Source organism: Babylonia areolata, chromosome 23, assembly GCF_041734735.1.
Source record: "Babylonia areolata isolate BAREFJ2019XMU chromosome 23, ASM4173473v1, whole genome shotgun sequence".
Classification (NCBI taxonomy): Eukaryota; Metazoa; Mollusca; class Gastropoda; order Neogastropoda; family Buccinidae; genus Babylonia; species Babylonia areolata.
Window position 1 is genome coordinate 7,958,053 of NC_134898.1, and position 20,917 is coordinate 7,978,969.

At 47.2% G+C, this 20,917-nt stretch overlaps 1 protein-coding gene across 1 annotated transcript in view; it reads left to right on the forward strand.

Moving 5' to 3' along the window:
* LOC143298348 (uncharacterized) overlaps positions 1–20,917 on the forward strand; it is a 196,777-nt gene that overhangs the window by 171,274 nt on the left and 4,586 nt on the right. The window contains exon 18 of the mRNA XM_076611227.1: positions 10,527–10,670. Within this exon, the coding sequence (XP_076467342.1) occupies positions 10,527–10,670 (144 nt within the window). The remainder of the gene's footprint in view (positions 1–10,526; positions 10,671–20,917) is intronic.

Here is a 20,917-nt window from a genome sequence, read left to right on the forward strand (position 1 = left end):
CAAAAAAATACATATGACAAATTTATTAGGGGTGTGGGGGGTGAAAGGTGGACCATTTCTCCTGACCGAGTATAACTGCTAGTATGCAAACGTGTGATTTGAAAAATTTTGCACACCTCACTGACGATCTTGGATAGAAAATTTTGTCCTATGTCTGACAACAGGTGCACCATAACGACAGATAATGGTTTCATAGAAATGTCGTGCAATGGTGGTGGCAGAAGTGTCTTTGAGAGGAATGATTTCAGCCCACTTGCTGAATGAACAGACAAATAGTAAGATGTATTTGTATCCATCTTTGCTTGGTGTAAGAGGACCCAAAATATCACAGTGCCATCTGCAAAATAGCTGGTTTGGTGCCACGGGTAATGGATGTAGAGTGGGATTCTGAGGATGAATCACCCTCTTTGCCTTTTGACAGGCATCACAGGACTTGACATAATCCGTGATGTCAGCATAAATACACTTGGTATCCAGAAATAGCGCAACCGAATGGCCTGATAAGTTCGCTCAGTGGCAAAATGACCTCCCATCAAGGAATCATGAAAAGACAGAAGAATATTATTTCTGAGTGCAAAGGGAACAACCAACTGGTTGTTCATACGTTCTCTCCTATTTCCTTTACCACGAGGATAATATAAGTGGTAAAGCACTCCGTTGTCCATCACATAGTCTTTCAAGAATGAGACGCCGTGCTATCTTAGCATCCGTCGGTAATGTACCCGTCTCTAGGTAATCAATGAAAGGTTTGCACTGTGCGTCAGTCAACTGCATTTGACGAAGGTCAGGGTCATTTACAGCATCAATTTGACCGACCGTTAGGTCAATATCAAAGTCATTTGCGCACTGCATGGGTACACGTGTACTGGAGGATGGGGCAACGGGAGATTCGCTGCTCGCTCTGACGGAGCAGCAGCGGCAGTCAACTGGGTGAGCGAAGCGAGCCGGGCACAGGGGGGCGGGACTTGTGTAGTACTGAATGAACTTTCGGCCGACATGCTTGACTGACCTTTCTCTATCAATGAGACAGCTGGATGTGAGACTTTGAGACTGGGGGTCGGAGGATCAAATTCAGGCGGATCTGTGTCTCATGACGGATGAGGCATGCGACGGAGGGCATCAGCGTTATTATGAACTATCTCATAATCAAACGCCTGTAGAAAGAGTGCCCATCGTCCCAAACGACCAGTCTGATCTTTCACATTCTGCAAGAATTTTGTAGCTGAGTGATCTGTGTACACTAGAAATTTGGCATGCAACAGATAGACTTTGAAGTGGCGAATGCCATCAACCAGAGCCAACGTTTCTTTTTCAGTGATGCCGTAGCGAAGCTCGGCACCTCGCAGTGCTCGTCCCCTGTATGCTATCACTCGCTCACGCCCACTATCATCTCTCTGTCCTAACACATAGCCGATGGCTTTGTTGCTAGTATCAGTGTATAAAATAAACTGGCGGAAGAAATCAGGGTAGGAGAGGATGGGGGCTGAAGTCAGAGCTGTTTTCGGTGTTTGAAAAGCTGTTTCTGCTGCTGCAGACCATTCAAATTTTGTCTGACCTTTCAAGAGCTCATTCAAAGGGGCGGCTATAGCCGAAAAGTTTTTCACAAAACGGCGGTAGTAGTTTGCTAGTCCTAGAAAAGAACGCACATCATGTTGTGACTGGGGAGTGGGAAAGTTTTTGACTAACTCAACTTTGGCAGGGTTGACTGATACACCATCTTTGGTCACAATATGACCGAGATACGTGACTTTGGCTGCAGCAAACTGACATTTACTGGGTTTAAGTTTGAGGCCTGCTCCTCGTATCCGATCAAAAATCACTGAGAGATGAGATAGGTGATCTTCAAAGTTTTTGGACAAGCAAAGAATGTCATCTATGAAAACTAGACAAGTTTTGAAGGTGAGTCCTGCGAGGACTCTGTTCATCAGAGACTGGAATGAACCAGGGGCTCCTTGTAGTCCAAATGGCATTCTATTCCATGAGAAAGACCCAAAATGAGTGGTAAATGTGGACTTACCTTGTGAGTCAGCATCTAGCGGAATTTGCCAAAATCCAGAGAAAAGATTTAGAGTGGAAAACACAGTGGACTTTCCCATGATGTCCAATGCATCTTCCAGTGGAGGAAGAGGAAAGTGAACTGGCTTTGTCATTTTGTTCAATTTACGATAATCAACCGCAAATCGATATGTACCATCTTTCTTCTTCACAAGTACGACCGGAGATGACCATGGGGAAGTGGATGGACGAATCACACCATGTTCACACATTTCATTCACTTGTCTTTCTATTTCTGCATTGAGAGCGGGAGCAGTGCGGTATGGTCGCTGTTTGATAGGGGTTGCGTCACCTGTATGAATAGTGTGAGACACAAGATGGGTCTCTCCTAACTCTGACATGTCGGCGGCGAATATGTCTCTATTCTGCGCGAGAAAGAGTGTCAGCACCTCTTTCTGATCTGATGTCAGATCCGATTCTGACAGGTCTATGCCAAGCTGCGAAAGGAGTTGTTCAGCTGCTTCAATGTGGTTCGAATCAGTGGAAGGAGTAGCAGACCTGACATTCACGTGTTCTGAAGAAAGCTCGTCTAGTTCTTCTGAAATTTCTTGAAAGTGACCAAGTGTATCTTTTGGTCGCAGAGTGAGAGGGGAAGCAAAGTTATTTCTGACAACGCACATGGTCTGGTTCTTTTTCAGAGTGATTAGTGTTCTAGCAACAAGCACATTCTTGGTAGTCAGCAGCGACTGAAAAATTTCAATAACGCCTGCACCATGAGAAAGGTTTGATCTCACACACACGGGGAGTAACACCTCAGTAAATGGGGGAATGTAAGTTGTTTTCAGAGCATGGATAGGCGAACTTTCAATATCTTTGACAAATGGAACACATGTCAATCCATTGTACAGCTGGAGATGAAGCGTAGCAAAATTCAGAGATGCCTGGTGAGTTGTAAGGAAATCAATACCAAGTAGCAAGGGACATGTGAGCCGATCCAAGACAATAAAGGACCGGGAAATATGTAAACCAGAAAGTTCTTTGCCTAACACTCGCACTGGCTGACCACCAACACCTTTAATGAAAGCAAGGGGGCAGGGCTGAATTGAGACAATGTTGTCTTTAACTAAGGTATGTGCAACCTTACTGTTGATACAAAAAACATCAGCTCCTGTGTCTAACAAACTAAGATATGGCCTGTTTTTGATATATACTTTGACTCTGCTGCTGTTGGCAAACGACCTAATATGTATCCCTGAATCTGGCTGACAGTGACTGTTCCTCTCATTCCTACCTTTCCTGGCATTTGGAGAAATGAGAGCGCACCCTTATTGTGGCTGATTTCTGCGGCGAGACACACCACAGCTTTGTGTCCAATGCGACCACAGAGGTTGCATTGCATGGTGAGGAACCTACAGCTGGAGCGCTGGTGGTTTCCACCACATGATCGGCACATGGCAGCCTGACGCCTGAATGGAAAAGTGCCACGGGGGCCTGGATTTTTTGGTGAATTTAAAGCTGTTTGGAACGAGGGCCTTGGGTTGGTCGGTCCTGGCCGACGTGGAGAAAAGTGTCTTGGCTCAACCCGAGATAGTTAGGTTGTGGCCGTGACTGACGGTTTCTGTTGATATTTTGTGTAAGTCCATTTTCAGTGCTCCTATTTGCTCCATCAACGAAGCGAGAGCAACCTCCACCCGATCCGAACTTTGGTCTGAACTAAATACCGAGGCTGTTATGGCCAGGTCCAGGGCTTGCTCTAATGTCTGGGGTGCCCTAAGCGTGACGAATTTAGAGATATTTGGCAACAGTGCACTCACTATTGTCTCCATTGTTTCCTTTGGATTCTTTCCTAACTGTTGGCCTTGTCTAGTCATGGCAGCAAAGAAGTCCTCTACTGACTCATGAGGCATTTGTCGGCGTTCATGGAACTGTTTTAGCCGCATCCACCTTGTAGATTCATGAGGTCACCTTGTAGATTCATGAGGTTGAAACCTCCTAATGAGTGCGTCACGAAGTGCACTGTATGAACCGTGCACAACAGCCCCATTTTCTAAACTGTCAAACCACATTTGAGCTTGTCCTTTGAGTAATAGGCTGAGAACAGCTCGCTTGTTTGCGTCACTCCAGTTCTGAAGTGCCGCATACTGTTCAAACTTTTTGATCCAGTCCTCTACGGCCTGACTGGGTGATCCAGAAAAAGGCTCTGGCATCAGTTGGTGTGGAATTGGCGCTGTTGATGGCTTTCTGTATGAAGGTATTGGCCCTGACATATACAAAGGGTTTTGTGAGGTGTTACGGTACTGGTAGCTGGAAGAAGTAGTGGTGGTAGCTGCCCCTGAGTTCAATGGCATTACAGTTTGGTTTGGACTACTGGATATCCCTAGTGATTCTGAAGTGTCACCTGCAGTAGTCACAGCTGAGCTAAACGCTGCCGCGTGATCGAGCATATGGGCGCCTGGAGTAAAACTTGCATCTCCTTCATTGTCAGACATTCTAAAGGTGGAAGTATGTACTGGGGACTGACTAGATGGCGAAGGCGTAGGTAAACTGAAAGTATGATCTGAGAGTGGTGTTATCGGTTGGTCAGCAGAGTGCAAGGTTTTAGCTAATGCACGAGTGATACGCCGATATGTTGGACTAATGGGTCTGGGAACGGAGGATTGCATGAGCAAATCACCTATGTACGCTAAATGTTAATTACGAGCTATTGTAATTTTTTCTTTCAGAAAACACGCCAACCTCAACAGCTATGAGCTCACTGTTGTAACAAGAATTAAGATTGAACTATTGAACGTGCTTGGTCAATGAAACGAGTTAGTGTCTGTACCGCGGCACGCATGAAGCGCCACGCGGACCGCCTCGACTGTTGACCAGTCAGTGACCGCGAGGCCACTGACCAGCCGACACGCTCACACACAGTGCGCGACCGGTCAGCGCTCAGTAACTGACTTGTGGACGGGGTTCTGTCTCCTGTCGAGTGACTAACACACTACACGCTGACCAGTAACTTTCACTGAGCGATGAGGTGGCTTTTTTTTTTTTTTTTTTTTTTTTTTAGCACTCTTACTGCTTAGTAAAGAGGTGAGGGGGAAAGTCTAGCATCTCCACCAACTATAACACGGGCGTATAGCACCATCACTCGGGTGTATTGCGTCGTTACTATCACTCAGGTGAAAAGGTGCCGCTATTACCCTGTGAGTGTTTTACACAAAACGGAATTGAAAAGTCATGTCCACAAACTATCAGATCAGTGAATATTACTATCACACGACGGAAAAGTTGTGGATTTATCTTGTGCCAACTGTCTCACGAGTGAATATCCCTATCTCCATCAACTGTAAATTCCAACTTATTCCTAGATCATTTCAACTCAGGGGAATGCAGTCTATTCTCTCTTATTTCCTTTGGTTCCCTATGTTTGTTGCCTAACGTTACCTGACACAATAAGATTTCATACAGGGAGGAAAGGCTACCCTCTAAGAGATGTGGAGAGGTAGAGAGAGTAGACTCGAACCAACAAATGGATAAGACACACCACCATGAAATAGATTGTGACGAGAGGGAATAATTTCACAACATATAACAACTAACAAGTTCTGAAGACTTGATTCATTTCTAGATCTTTTGTTTATTCAGTCACATATTTTCAACATTCTTGGGCTAAACATCATATCACTTAACTGTCCATAATAGCATTCTTCAGTCATCAACATAGACATCCTACGAACTGTCCTAACCTAACTACTGCCTATGTTGACTTAGACTGAATCTAACACGTCACATACCTCTTGTAATCATCATCTAGCTGGTCTTCTGAGGGTTTGTTCTGCCTTTCTGCTCCTGGGGTCTGCTCAGGGGTCTCTGTGTTCAGCCTTATTTATAGCCCGGAAATGGCCAATCTCCCCACTGGTATTCCACGTTAATGAAAAATAATCACTCGCGTACATCTCTGGAATTTATTCATTTGCCTGCCGTCCGGCCGCATTATCTCAGCTGGGAGTTATACATCGCTGGCTTGCTTTCTTTGTGCTCTCGGACACATGTCCAGCATAACGGACCTCACTATTGCCTGATGCCCCTACGTGCTGGACCGACTGGCCTCGGAGTGTGCGAGTCCATTTGTACTCAGCTGACCCTGTGGTGATCTAATCTGTTAATTGCTGTACTGACTGGGTCTGTCCGGACATCACTCATGAAGAAGGCTGGCTTCAGTTATCGTTTCCACGCTCATTGCCATCTGCCCTTCCTTGTTCCGAGAGCTTCTAAGACTGCTATATGCAGTGTGATACGAGTTTCAGCAGTCGTAACAGTCTCACCGTCATTAGATACATTGAGAAAATTATCATACCACTGCTGTAATGAGATTTCGTTATAAACGATTTTTTTTCAGTTTACTGTTTGTATGATTGACCAAAAGGATTTCAAGTCCGAGAGAGACAGACAGAGAGAGGGAGAGAGAATATAAAGATAAAAAGGACCGTCTGACTGCACTGTTTACTGTCTTCCCCATCACAAAGCATAATAATAATAATAATACATATTTTTTCTATGGCGCGATATCCAGCACCAATGCTGCTCAAAGCGCCTTACATCATAGTTGACTATAAACATGCCTTAAAAAACATATCAACCTCGATCTGACAATGGGAAACATCCAATGTGTTCATATGAATGCAAAAGCACACTAAAGATGATAAAAGCGATGAAGTAAATAAGGCTTAGATTAAAACAAAATGCATTTCATAGAACCCCCCCCTCCCCGCCACACACACACACACGCACGCACACACACACACACACACACACACACACATATATATATATATATATATATATGTCCCTCCCTAACAGACACACACACACACACACACTGACATTAAATATCAACTGCACTAAAAACAGAATTGCATAAACATTAAAATATTTCTTATTTTCTAACATAGAATTCTGTTCGGACATACTAACATGTCTACACACTTACACACGCGTACCAGAACACTGTAACCACATAAACACATGCACGAACACACACACACACACACACACACACATTAAAAATAACCAGATAAAAAAAAATGGCATCACATCTAACACCGAAACTACATAAAATACACAATCCATTAAAACAAGACTACAAAAATACTAGCACAAAAATACTTGCCAACAAGTATTCCTTGGTTTAACCATTCCGCCCAGAACAAAAACGCTTACGGAAAAGGTAAGTTTTCAAATCTGACTTAAAGGAATGTAGATCAGAGGAATTTCTAAGAGATGAAGGTAGAGAGTTCCACACTTGGGGAACCTGAGCTCTGAAAGACCTATTTCCAGCGCATTTCAGATTAGTCCTTTGAACTTTAAGCAGCTTTTCAGAACTGGATCTTAATGTTCTGTGCAGTTCATATGTTTCCAATACAGAGGAGAGATACAATGGAAGAGACTTGTCAAAATGTTTGAAGGCGAGTGTTGCTAACTGATAGTGAATGCGGGACTCAGTTGGAAGCCAGTGTAACCAATTCAGCAGAGGTGTAACATGATCAGATTTCTTTTTGGCGAGAACCAGTCGTGTAGCATTGTTCTGAATTTTCTGTAATCTGTTGCTGGAGAAAGATGGTAAACCTGCAAGAGTGGAATTGCAGTAATCCAGTCTGGACAGGACAAAAGAGGAAACCAACTGAGCCATATTTTTCTCTGTTATGTAGGGTCTGACTGAAGCTAGCCTTCGGAGATGAAAATTACATCAGCGACACAAGAATGTAATTTGGTCGTTCATGGTCAAGGTTTGATCGAGATATACACCCAAGTATTTGGCTGATGTTTGAAATGCTACTGAAGCAGAGCCAAACGTAACTGGGTCCTTTTCTGCTGCCGTAAGACGAGTTTGGTCTCCTACGGCTAAGAGTTCGGTTTTGTCTTCATTGAGCTTTAGCTTGTTTTTGTCCATCCATGTTTTTACATCAGCTAATAGCTTCCAGTTCAGTAATGACTGTTTTAAAATCAGATGGTGGAGCGGCTTTTTGTAATTCTGTGTCATCTGCATATTTATGGTAACTAGAGTGCCTTTTGAAGATGTCAGACAAAGGTTCAGTGTACAAAGTGAACAAGATAGGCCCTGAGACTGATCCCTGAGGGACACCAAACACAAGAGGAGTTGACGATTGGAAAGATATGAAGAAAACGATTTTAAAGCAGTAGATTTAATGCCAAAGGTAGTGCTAAGACGATTAATAAGAATTTGGTGGTCAATTGTATCAAATGCCGCTGACAGATCTAAAAATGCCACTGTCTTTTGTCTGTGTTTGAGAGGAGACTATCTGTGACCGAAAGAAGGCCTGTTTCTGTGCTATGGCTTTTCCGATAAGCTGACAGACAAGTTTCAAGCAGGCCGTTTTCATCAAGATGCACCTGGAGCTGATTAACACAACTTTTTCAATGATTTTAGAAATGAAAGAAAGATTAGAGACAGGTCTATAGTTCTTTAGCTGATTTGTGTCCAAATTGTGCTTTTTCAAAAGAGGGGTGACAATGGCCAATTTAAGACAATCACCAACAATGCCTGACTCTAGAGAATGATTAATAATTCTGGCGATCAAGGGGAGAAGGTCATCAAGACATAATTTCAAAAGGTTAGTGGGCAATGGATCAAGGTCACAGTTCTTACTTGGAGATGTAAGAATAAAATCTCTTACAGCTTTTTTCAGAGACAGGTCTAAAACATGTCATTAAATTTCCTTTAAAATTATTAAATTGGTCCTCTGGTGGGCTAGCATCCATTCTTGTCGGATGTTTACAATTTTGCCATTTAAATAATTACTAAAAGCATCAGGGAGATCAGTTTCAGTTTCAGTAGCTCAAGGCGTCACTGCATTCGGACAAATCCATATACGCTACACCACATCTGCCAAGCAGATGCCTGACCAGCAGCGTAACCCAACGCACTTTGTCTGGTCTTGAGAAAAAAAAAAGTTAAATTAATAATAGATAAATACATTAAAAAAAAAAAAAGAACTACTACTAATGATAATAATATGTATAAGGGAGATCATGAGGAGGAATATTTTTTGGCAGCAACAGTTCTCTATTTTTGCCAGTGAGCTGGTTTGATACAGCATAGAGCTGTTTGGACGTGGAACACTGACTGATGGAGGCGCTGAAATGTTGATGCTTTGCAGCTGTCTGCATGTCATTCAGTTTTTTACGCTCCAAAACAAAAATCTGTCTGGAGACAGTCACTTTGTTGGAGCGCCAGACGTGCTCAGCCTGTCGTTCTCGACGCTTGGCGGCCCTCAGTTCATAAGTCATCCAGGGAGCAGAGGGACGGTCAGTAACAAGGCGAGTGAACCAGAAGCCAGTTGAGAGTGTGACTATGTTTATTGGTTGGTTCACATATTAGCTGTTTTAACCCTTGGTCATGAAGTAGAGTACGCAACCGTAGTATATCTGAACTGCTGGTCTGTTCACAATGAAGGTTAAAATCGCCAGTTAAAACTAAGTCTCCTGCTTCTAGGTTGTATTTATCCAGGAGATTAGAAAACTCAGTAATAAAAGTCTGGGTGTTACATTTATTGTGTCGACTAGGTGGGGGTCTATATATGCATATAATATTGCACACGGAACTATTGCACTCAACCCTTAATGCTACACCTTCAAATGATGTATAACTGAGGGGTTTGAATGTACAAATATCCAGAATATGGCTTATCATAATGGTTGCAATACCGCCTCCCTTCCTAACTAGGGAATGATTTTAGTTTGTACCTTTGCGGCGTAAGTTGCGCAAGATATAATTCGCCTCCCTGCTCATACAGCCAGATCTCAGTCAGTATGGCGATGTCAAAAGCATGGTCAACAATCACATCGTGAATAAAAGCGGCCTTCTGTCTGCATGACTGGACGTTCACACACATCAGTTTTAGATATGACGGGTGAGAGGGTAAATCAGTTGACTGTAGATTCTTCACGGTGATTATATGAATAAGATTAAAAGAGTTTACTCTCACCTTAAGAATCATGTGTGGTACGGGATTTGAAATGTTGGTTCTACCTTGAACGACACGTATTATTTTCCTTTTCCGTACTCCTCCCCTGACAAGATCGTTTTTATGGTGGAGGTTGTAGCCAATGTTCAAGTCTTTGAAACGGTGCATCATGAGATCAAGAGTGTGTGTGCGCTGTCCCAGTGAAAGCAAATGGTGCCGAGTGTACTTGCATGGCTAGGCGCGTGCAGTGTTGATGTTTTGCACTGAACACTGTGCGCGTTGGCCATACGGCGGACGGCGATAGGAAACTGAAGCCCAGAGCAAAAATGTCCAAACGAACAGTTTAAAAGCACATGGAACAGGATAAAACCATCACATTAAAGGTATGTCCATCACCAAATAGTCTGACAGATATAAACACGATTTAAAACGCAGGGAATAAAACAATCACTAAAGACTTAGGAGGGCAAAAGAGCCTGCCTGTCAGGCGACTAGTCCGCACATGCGCATGCAGTACAAGTGGTGATATTGATGTGTGTGTGTGTGTGTGTGTGACAGGACCTGTTCCAGAGGGCAGATAGCGGGCAAAAGGGCCGCATCAGTGCCCAGGCCCTGAGAGAGCTGCTGGGAGAGTCACAAAGCAAACCTGCCCCTGATGAAAACTCCCACGTCTGGAACTCTATTCTTGACTCCTTGTCTCTGGTCAGTAATACGAAGCATATCATAACAACAACAACAACAACACACACACACACACACACACACACACACATGTGTGTGTGGGGGGGTCAGGTCAGGGGCATACCCCTTGCTACTGGTATCATCATGTAACCCGGTACTACCTACCGCATGTGAAATCTCCCAACGACGGACCAGGCGGAGGAGGAAACCTTTCCCAGCGGTTGTGAAGGTGAAAGAGGATGATCAAACGGCAGGGGGAGCTCTTATCCTTGGCTGAAAGTCCTCCTAGGAGACGGAACTCCAAAGAAAAAACCTGCACCTGCCGAGGCCGTCATACACGTGGCAGTATCTGCACCTGTGGGACTGTGAGCTTCGGAGAGTGGTGAAGGGACTGCACAACTCCTCTTCACTAAAAAAAAAAAGTCACCTGTGCTGATCAGGCGACCAGGCTAATGTCGGAACGACGAGCCAGCGCTTTAACACCCAGCTTTCCCAAGCCCGGCGGCGATGGAGAAGTGGTAACGGGGACAGGCAGAGGATGCTGCTGGCAGTTCCTAGTCACGACTCTGCACACAGGTGGCTGTGGGGTGATGGTCGTCCTCCATAGACCGAAGATAGGGGAAGATGCAGCGCCCGTATCCTCCCACAGTGTCAGAGCAGCCCTTTTTAGGGACAGCACTGCTCTCCCCACATGGGGAAGGGGAGATAAAAGGATCCCTAAACCAAGCCTGCCTCACCTGGTACCTACTTGGACATCCAACACTAGCGGTCGAAAACAGAAGAAAAAAACCAGGAGTCATGCCCTGACTCTTGGTGCCTGGAATGTTTGTACCCTTTTAGACAGAGACGACAGACCAGAAAGGCGCACAGCGCTCATTGCTAGAATGCTTGATTACTACCAGGTGGACATAGCAGCCCTGAGCGAAACCAGGTTAGCTGGAGGAAGTTGGAGGGGGCTACACCTTCCACTGCATTGGGAAGTCAGATGGCACCCCAAGAACCTCAGGCGTGGGCTTTGCCATACGAACCAAACTTGCACGACAGTTTGACAGCCTTCCACTTGGGATAAACGATAGGCTGATGACCCTGCATCTGAAGCTGTCCGAGGATCGCTTCTCCACAGTCATCAGCTGCTATGCCCTGACGATGACCAACCCTGATGACATTAAAGCAGCTTTCTATGAGGAGCTCAGCCACACCATTTCAGTGGTAGACAGAAAGGACAGGCTGATTATTCTTGGGGATTTCAATGCCCGTGTTGGTTCTTGCAAACCAGGCAACTCGTACAGAAGAGGCTGAAATGAAATGAAATTATGGTGCTTAGAGCCTCGCCGACCACTAAGGCGATCTCAAGGCTATCGCCGCGTTAATAACTACTACAAGGATTAAAAAAACAACCAATTAAAACGAGCCACCACTTCAAACTTTCCACTCCAAAGTTAATGTGGCCGTGTCCCGAGTGGATATTCGAGGGTGCGGCACAAAAGACTTAACTAAATATGATTAATTGAATGAAAGGATAGACAAGATCCCACGCACAGGCCAGGAACATATAGAGGCCAGTCACAAATGGGTTTTTCTATTGTTTTATTTACAATAGTTATGAGAACATAAGAAAAGAACTAAAAGGAAGACATAAAAAGAGAAGACCTAAGAGAAGAAGACAACTAGGAGAAGACAACTAGAAGAAGACAGTGCCTGGAATGACACAAACAAATGTCATAAGCACAACATGTCGGCACAAGTGAATAGTAAAGCACATGTATACATGGAAAGACTATCACTCGGTATTGCATATGTGTGAAGACCAAACACTGACATGAAATGAAATTATGGTGCTTAGAGCCTCGCCGACCACTAAGGCCATCTCAAGGCTATCGCCGCGTCAATAACTACTACAAGGATAAAAAAAACAACCAATTAAAACGAGTCACCACTTCAAACTTTCCACTCTAAAGTTAAAAAAAACTTCCATAGTTTAAAACCTTCAAATCTGGTTAAAAATGTTCACTTCTTTTAAGAAGTCCAACAGCGCCCATGGAGGGATATCACGAAACAAAGTCTTCAAAGAAACCGCCGTGTAATGTCTGCGTCTAACGTCATGCAGATCCCAACAGTCAAGGAGCACGTGTTTCACGGTGAGAGGCTCGTCACAGGGAATGCATCGAGGGGCCTCCTCCCCCTTCAACAAGTAAGAATGAGTAAAAAAAAGTGTGCCCCGTATGCAGTCTGCACAGCACAGACTCCTCCTTTCTGTTCTTCACACCCGAAGGGAGGGTCTCTTTTAGGTCCGGACGGATCTGGAAGAGCTTGTTGTCCGTCTGGGTGTTCCACTCCTCTTGCCAAAGATCCTTAACGTAAGTGTTCACCTTCCGCTTCATGTCTGTATATGGCACAAAGGATCTGGATAATTCTTTCTTTTGAGCGTTCCTGGCCAGCAGGTCCGCCCTTTCGTTACCACGAATGCCAACATGTCTGGGAACCCAGGCCAACACAACCTCGTATCCTTTCTTCGTTGCGAGAGTAAAATCTTCATAAAATTCCAGCAGTTTGGGATGAGTGATATTCCTGCAGGCTATCGCCTCCAGGGCTGACAAGGAGTCGGAAAAGATCATGAATCTCTTTTGTTTCGAAGAGAGAACCATTTTTACCGCCAGAACCAGTGCGGTCAGTTCCGCGGTGTACACCGAGCTGTCAGACAGGATGTGTTCCGTTGAGGGCCGGTCAGGAAAGGCGGGACAGAACGCAGATGCGGCGACTCCGTCCTCTGACTTGGAACCGTCAGTGAAGATGCTTTGAAAAGTGGGGAATTTGTGGCACAGTTCCGAAAAGTAAGTTCTGTAGGCCAGAGAACTGGTGGTGTCTTTACGGTATGAGGCCAGATCGAATCGGACCTCAGGTGTTGCAAAGGTCCACGGAGGGCTGTCAGGGAACTTAGAGAAATCTGAGATGCCACCGACATCCAGATCGGCATTTTCTAAGTGCGGCTGAATGCGGAGTCTGAGAGGAGGTATGCAGTTTGGGTTGTCTGTAAATTTCTTATCGAAAGGGTTGTTGAATACAGCGTCGTAAGCAGGGTTTGTAGGTTCAGAAAACAACTTCAAATAATAATTCAGGGTCAGCTTCAGTCTGCGGTTGGAAAGAGGCGGTTCCCCCACCTCGGCGTACAGGCTGTGCACAGGGGTGGTGCGGAAAGCACCTAAGCTGAGACGGAGCCCTTGGTGGTGTACAGTGTCCAACAGTTTCAGGTAGGACGGTCTGGCCGAGCCGTATACTACACTTCCATAATCCAGTTTGGACCAGACCAGGGCTCTGTAGAGGTGCAAGAGAGTTCTCTTATCAGCACCCCAATTCGTGTGTGCCACAACTCGGATGATGTTCAGGCCTTTTTGGCAAGATACTTTCAGCTGTTTAATATGGCTGAGGAAGTTAGCTTCTGATCAAAGACGACCCCTAAAAATCTGGCTTCCTTGACCGCCGGGATGGTGGATTTTCCCAGACGGATTTCAGGGTCCGGATAGAACTGGCGAAAATTATGAAAATGGATGCATTCAGTTTTGGAGGACGAAAATGTGAAGCCATTCTCCTCTGCCCAACACTGGATTTTGTTGACGCAGAGCTGAAGCCGTCGCTGGATGCTGGCGTACGTGCTGCCAGTTGCATATAAGGCAAAATCGTCCATGAACAGCGAGCTGTCCGATCCCCTCTGAACGGATTGAACAATGTCATTAATTTTGATGCTGAAGAGCCGGCGACAGGATGCTCCCTTGTGGGACACCCAGCTCCTGCTCGTGAATGTCGGACAGGGTGGTGCCGACTCTCACCTGGAATTGTCTGTCTTGTAAAAAATTGTGGATGAACTGAGGCAGGTGTCCTCGGAAGCCGAGCTTGTGCAAGTCCGAGAGAATACCATATTTCCACGTGGTATTGTAAGCTTTCTCCAAGTCAAAAATATGGCCACCACAGGTTGTTTGTTTACAAAGGCATTTCTTACAGTGGTTTCCAGACGAACCAGATGGTCAACGGTAGAGCGATGCTTGCGGAAACCGCACTGTTCTTTCGCCAGAAGGCCGTCGGTCTCTAGTTTCCACATCAGTCTACCGTTGACCATCTTCTCCATCAGTTTGCAGATGCAGCTGGTCAGTGCTATTGGGCGGTAGTTGGAGGGGTTCAAGGGGTCTTTTCCCGGTTTCGGCAGCGGGATTATGAGGGCTTTCCGCCAGGAGGGTGGAAAAAAGCCTGTGACCCAGATGTGGTTATAAACTTTAAGCAGGGTGTCCAGACAGGTTTGGGGAAGATGCTTTAAGAGTTTATAATGGACCTCGTCCATTCCTGGACAGGAATCCGTACAGGTTTGAGGGGCAGATTTAAGTTCAATCATTGTGAAAGGAAGGTTGTAATTCTCTGTGTTGTTGGAAAAGAAGTTACATGGTGTTTTTTCTGACAGGTTTTTGGTTTTAAGAAACCGAGCAGATTTGTTAGCAGATCTCGAGTTCTGTTCAATTGTGGAGGCAAGCAAATTGGCAACTGCTTTCTTCTCTGTGACCAGAGCGTCTGAAAGTTTAAGATGATGAAAGGTTGGGCATACGTTTTTGCCCTTAATTCTTTTTAAAACCCTCCACACTTTCTTCTTGGGTGTGTTGGAGGTTAAGGAAGAGCAAAAATCTCTCCATGACTTCCTCTGGCTCTTTTTAAAAACATACCTGGCTTTCGCCCTCAGCTGTTGATGGGTTCGAACGCTGTCGGTCTCCGGTCTCCGAAAGACGCGTCGCTGCGCTCTCTTCCGAGACTTACGGGCCTCCCGACATTCCGCGTTGAACCAGGGCGTTCTTGGCACCTGAGGCTTGGAGACAGATGATGGGACTGCTGCTTGGCGCAATCTAAAACGATCCGAGTCGGAGTGTCAGCAGGGTCCTTGCTTTTCAATACTGTTTCTTCCTGCAGCTCCGCTCTTATCTTCGTGGTAAAAAAACTCCAGTCTGCTTTGTCATAGTTCAGGCGGTCAGGCAGAGAGTCACCTTCTCCATCTGTGGGGCGGAGGACGACAGGAAAGTGGTCACTCCCGTGCAGATCGTCGTGCACTTTCCACTCGTAGTCCAGGACCAACGATGGATCGCAGACTGACAGATCTAAACACGAGAGCTTTCCAGAGGACAGATGAAGGTAAGTGGGAGACTTGTCGTTAAGACAGCACAAGTCCATGTCGGAAAGAAGGTTTTCCAAGAGAAGACCTCGGGCTGATGTCATCTCACTTCCCCAGAGCGGGGAATGTCCATTGAAGTCGCCCAACAGTAAAAACGGACGTGGGAGCTGGTCGACCAGGTTCATGAGGTCCTGCCTCAGAACACGGACGGCAGGAGGAAGGTACAGAGAGCAGACAGTGATGGTTTTCTCAAGTGTGACTCTGACTGCCACCGCCTGTAAAGGGGTGCTTAAAAGAACTGTACTGTATAAAAGGAACTTGCGAATAAAAAGAGCAACACCTCCCGTCAATCCCTCTTGCTTCGGTTGAGCGGTTTTAAAAACGGAGTTAAAACCAGAGAGAGATAAAACCTTGCCATCTCTTTGCAGAGTCTCCTGCAGCGCCAGCACTGAAGGTTTCAAAGCACGACAAAGCAGCTGGAGTTCCTGGAAATTGGCGTAGAACCCCCGGATGTTCCAGTGGATCACTGCCATTAAGAAGGTTAAAAAAAAAATAAAGCAGCAGCCTATTCCATCGCTACCCCCTGCTCCTCTGCTTGCAGTGGCTCAAGGTCGGCCAGGATGGAGTATTTATTTTTAGAAATTAATTTTTCGGATTCCGACCACGTCGGAATATCCACCACCTCGGCCCTTCCCGATCCCGCCGAGGCCGCAACCCTCCCCTCCTCGAGTTTTGGAGGTACGGGGGGTTTCCGGCCACTTCCGCCAGCCCGAGGGCCAGGCAGACGAGAGGCGGGGCGAGGGGGGCCGGGGGATGGGGTGGGGCAGGAGGCAGACAACGTGCCTCCGCCCGAGGCTTTCCGCTCCCGCCCAACAGCCCCTGAGGACTTCCGCACAGGATGGGAAGGGGTGGACACGGCGCCTCTACCCAAGGCCAGCGGTTCAAACGAGGTAGGTACGTCGTCCCTCTGCGTCCCTGTGGACGTCGTCTGGACCGCGACGTCCACCGTCCTGGGTCTGACGACAGAGGCGTAAGACGCCTTAGGCGACGCGGCCTCCACATGTTTCCTGGCCTCAAGGAACGATATCTTCTTTTCTGTCTTTACCTTCTGGATTTGTTTTTCTTTTTTCCAGGCAGGGCAGTCTTTCGATGAGGACGGGTGGCCACCTCCGCAGTTCGCACAACGGGCTGGACTGACGCAATCGCCCTGGTGCGCCGCCTTCGAACAGGTGCCACACACCTCTTCCTCCTTGCATCGGTCTCTCACGTGTCCAAATTTCTGGCATTTGAAACATCTTAGAGGGGATGGTACGTACAGGCTTACACTAACCATCAGGTATCCGACTCGAATGTCCTTGGGGACATCTGGGCAGCAGAAGGTGAGGAAGAAAGTGTTGGTCGGGACTCTGTCCGACCCCTTCCTCACTGTCACCCTGTACACGTCGGTCACTCCCTGAGAGGACAGCTCGCTCTTGATTTCAGCTTCAGACACACCTTTCAACTCCGGGCATCTGATAACCCCCTTTGAGCAGTTGAGACCTTTGTGAGGGGAAACCTTCACCGTCCTATCCACAAAAGTGGTCGCCTTGAGAAGCTGTGTCTGCCTTTTTGACTCTGTCTGCACTAAAAATGCTCCGCTCCTCAGCCTCGATGGATTTGTCTGCACTAGAAATGCTCCGCTCCTCAGCCTCTTGATGGATTTCAGCGATCCTGCCAGACACTGAAAGCCCTTCTGGATAGCGAAGGGGCTGAGAACCGACAAGGGCTTGTCGTCATCAGCGCCCTCCATCACAAGCCACGATGGCCAAAATCCAGAGGTCTCAACGACCCCGAATCTGAGTCTGAGTCGTCTGTTCCCGGTCTCCTCCTTTTTCGGAGTTTAGGGGTGTGTGTTTGTTTAGGATTCATGTTTAATAATTGTAAATTCATCCCTCCCTTACCCACCCACCATGGGGTCCAACTTAGGGGCCAGGTTTCGGGAGGGATATACGACCAACAGCCTAGCTCCAACGTGTTCCCCCCCGATCATGCCCAGCTCCCGGGGACAGAGAACCGAGCACTACGGGGGTTACCTTCGTTAGCCTCTAAACTGCCAGTCTTGACCCAGCCCCACGAAGGGGTAGCCGATTGACACACACGGGCCAATGTGTGCCGCCTGTCTTAGGAGAGGTCTAAGCCAAAGGGATGTGTTGAGAGCAGTGTGCTCTCTCAATCCCCAGGATCTCATTCCCCTCCATCACAGGTCGCGCTGCATGGCAAACACAGCGGGCCTGAAGAAGGCCGCAGAGAAAAAAGAATGTGGAAAAGAAGGCTTGATGGGAGCTGAAGACAGAAAAGAGGCGGTAAAAAGAAGAATAGAGAATAGCGAAAGGGACAGTGGGTCACGTTTAGTTTGGGCCTCACTCACGACCTGTTCGGCATGGGAAGCCCTATCAGGGGCATCAGTACAAAAACCACCACTTATTCAGCCCTAACAGCTACGATGGCTATGTAGGCTGTCAATTAAGACCTGGGACCAGAGCAGCAAAACCCCAGAAGCACTGATGCCCCCGCCGACATAGCTTGCTCGATCACTGGCCACTAAGCCTCCCGACCACGACAAGGTAGTGACCCCCCCCGGGAGGGGGTCAAGAGAACACCAGCTTGACCCCCTCCAGGTTTCGGGAGGACAGAAGAGGCTGCGTGAGATGAAGAACACCTGGTGGGAAAGAAAATCTGAAGAGCTTCAGTCCGCTGCTGAAGCTCATGACATGAAGACCTTCCATGATGGTCTCCGAGCTGTGTATGGGCCGAGAGTCACAGGATCAACCCCTACCCGAGCCTTGGGCCAGACCACCCTCCTGACAGACAAGAAAGACATCCTCGCCCGCTGGGCAGAGCACTTCAACACCCTCCTCAACAGGGACTCGTCCGTATCTGACGAGGTATTTGCAGCCCTCCCACAGCTACCAGTCATTGACTCGCTAGCTGCCCTTCACACCAATGCCGAGACCCGAAAGGCCCTGAAGCTGACAACGTCAGGAAAAGCACCAGGAGCGGATGGAATCCAGGCTGACATCTACAAGTATGGAGGCGAGGTGTTGACAGTCTATCTGGGAGAGAGGGGAAGTCCCCCAGGATTTCAAGGATGCTTCAGTTGTCCACATTTACAAACGGAAGGGAGACAAACACCCTGCGATAACCACCGTGGAATCTCTCTCTGCATTGCTGGCAAGATTTCGCCTGCATCATACTGAACAGACTGGTTGACCATGTATCCAACACAGTCATCCCTGAAGCAAAGTGCGGCTTCCGTTCAGGCAGGGGAACATGTGACATGGTGTTTGCCGTACGCCAGATGCAAGAGAAGTGCCGTGAGCAGAACACGGAGCTCCACATGGTAACGAGAAGTCACTGCATTATATCATGTGGCATGTCATGGGTTTTCCACATATTGTTCTTCCTTCACAGTGGAACATTAGCTTGCTCCCTTGGTTTTTCTTGTTTTCGTTTTCCGCACACCAGTCCAGCTTTTTTAAAACATGGGGTCATTTCCATTTAGAATATTCCTTTAGCGCTAAGAACTGTCATCACAGTCATCGTGACTCTCCGCGCGCGCGCGTATGTGTGTGTTCTTTCGTTCGTCCTTCGGTTTAAAGTTTTTTTCACTTTCGAGTGACAGTACACGTGTGTGTGGGAAGAGTGTGAGGAGGGGGAGTAGTGAGTTATATATATATGATAGTCAGTCGTGTCCGACTATGACCATCAGAACAGCAGAGGAGGCAACTGCTGTTCCGACTATTTGGGCCAGAATTTGATCATAGTGGAGAGAGTCTTGCCCAAGTTACATCCCCACTCTCTCGGCTAAGAGGGTTTTAGGACAGCCGGCGTTGGGATGGTTCCCAAAGGCCAACTAGCCCACAAGGCCGCAGCACTTAGAGCCAGTGCAATTTTGCCTCCTAGTTTGAGTCATGTGTGTGTGTGTGTGTCCATCGAGATCGATGATGACCATCGTTGTCATCCAGCTGGGGGATGGGGGGAGGGTGGTGGTGGGTTGGGGGGGAGGATGCTCATGAATCTATCTGTGAATGCGCAGATGGCTGAATAGTCCAATCTGCGCACGAAATGTTCGCTGACAGTTGGGGCAGACAAAGACAGGCATACCATTGTCAGGGAGCTTGTTTGCCCGTGACTTTCTGGCCTGCCTCTTCTGAACAGCTGCAGCAGTCCTGTTGGCCTCGCACAACCTGGCGCCTTTGTGCACAGCAGCACGCCATTTGTCACGGTCCACTGCAGATTCCTCCCAGGAGTCAGGGTTGATATCAAACGCTTTCAGAGAGACTTTCAGAGTATCTCTGAAGCGCTTCTTCTGACCTCCGTGTGATCTCTTCCCTTGTTGCAGCTCGCCATAGAAGAGCCTTTTGGGCAGCCGATAGTCTGGCATGCGCGCCACGTGTCCAGCCCAGCGAAGCTGGGACTGCATCAGGATGGTGAAGATGCTGGGAAGGGTGGCTTTTGCGAGCACCTCTGTGTCAGGGGTCTTGTCTTGCCACTTGATGTTCAGTAGCTTCCTGAGGCATGTTGTGTGGAAGTGGTTCAGCTTCTTGGCATGTCGTTGGTACACTGTCCAAGTTTCGCAGGCGTACAGTAGTGTGGGGAGAACTACTGCTCTGTAGACCTTTAGCTTGGTCTCAAGACTAATGCCTCTTCTGTTCCAGACATTTGCACTGAGTCTACCAAAAGTTGCGCTTGCTCTTGCAATCCTGACGTTCACTTCATCGTCGATGGTCGCATTTCGTGACAGTGTGCTGCCAAGGTATGTGAACCGCTCCACCGCACTGAGTCTCTGACCGTTGACTGTGATGTTGGGCTCAACGTAGGGTTTCCCTGGGGCTGGCTGATGGAGAACTTCAGTTTTCCTCGTGCTGATGGTAAGGCCGAAGTTCCTGCTGGCACTGGCAAACTTGTCAACGCTGAGTTGCATGTCAGCTTCAGATCCAGCGTTGAGGGCACAATCATCAGCAAACAAAAAGTCTCTGATGATGTCTGTCATGACCTTCGTTTTTGCTTGAAGCCTTCTGAGGTTAAACAACTTACCATCTGTTCGGTACTTTAGGCCAATTCCAACATCGCCATCTCTGAAGGC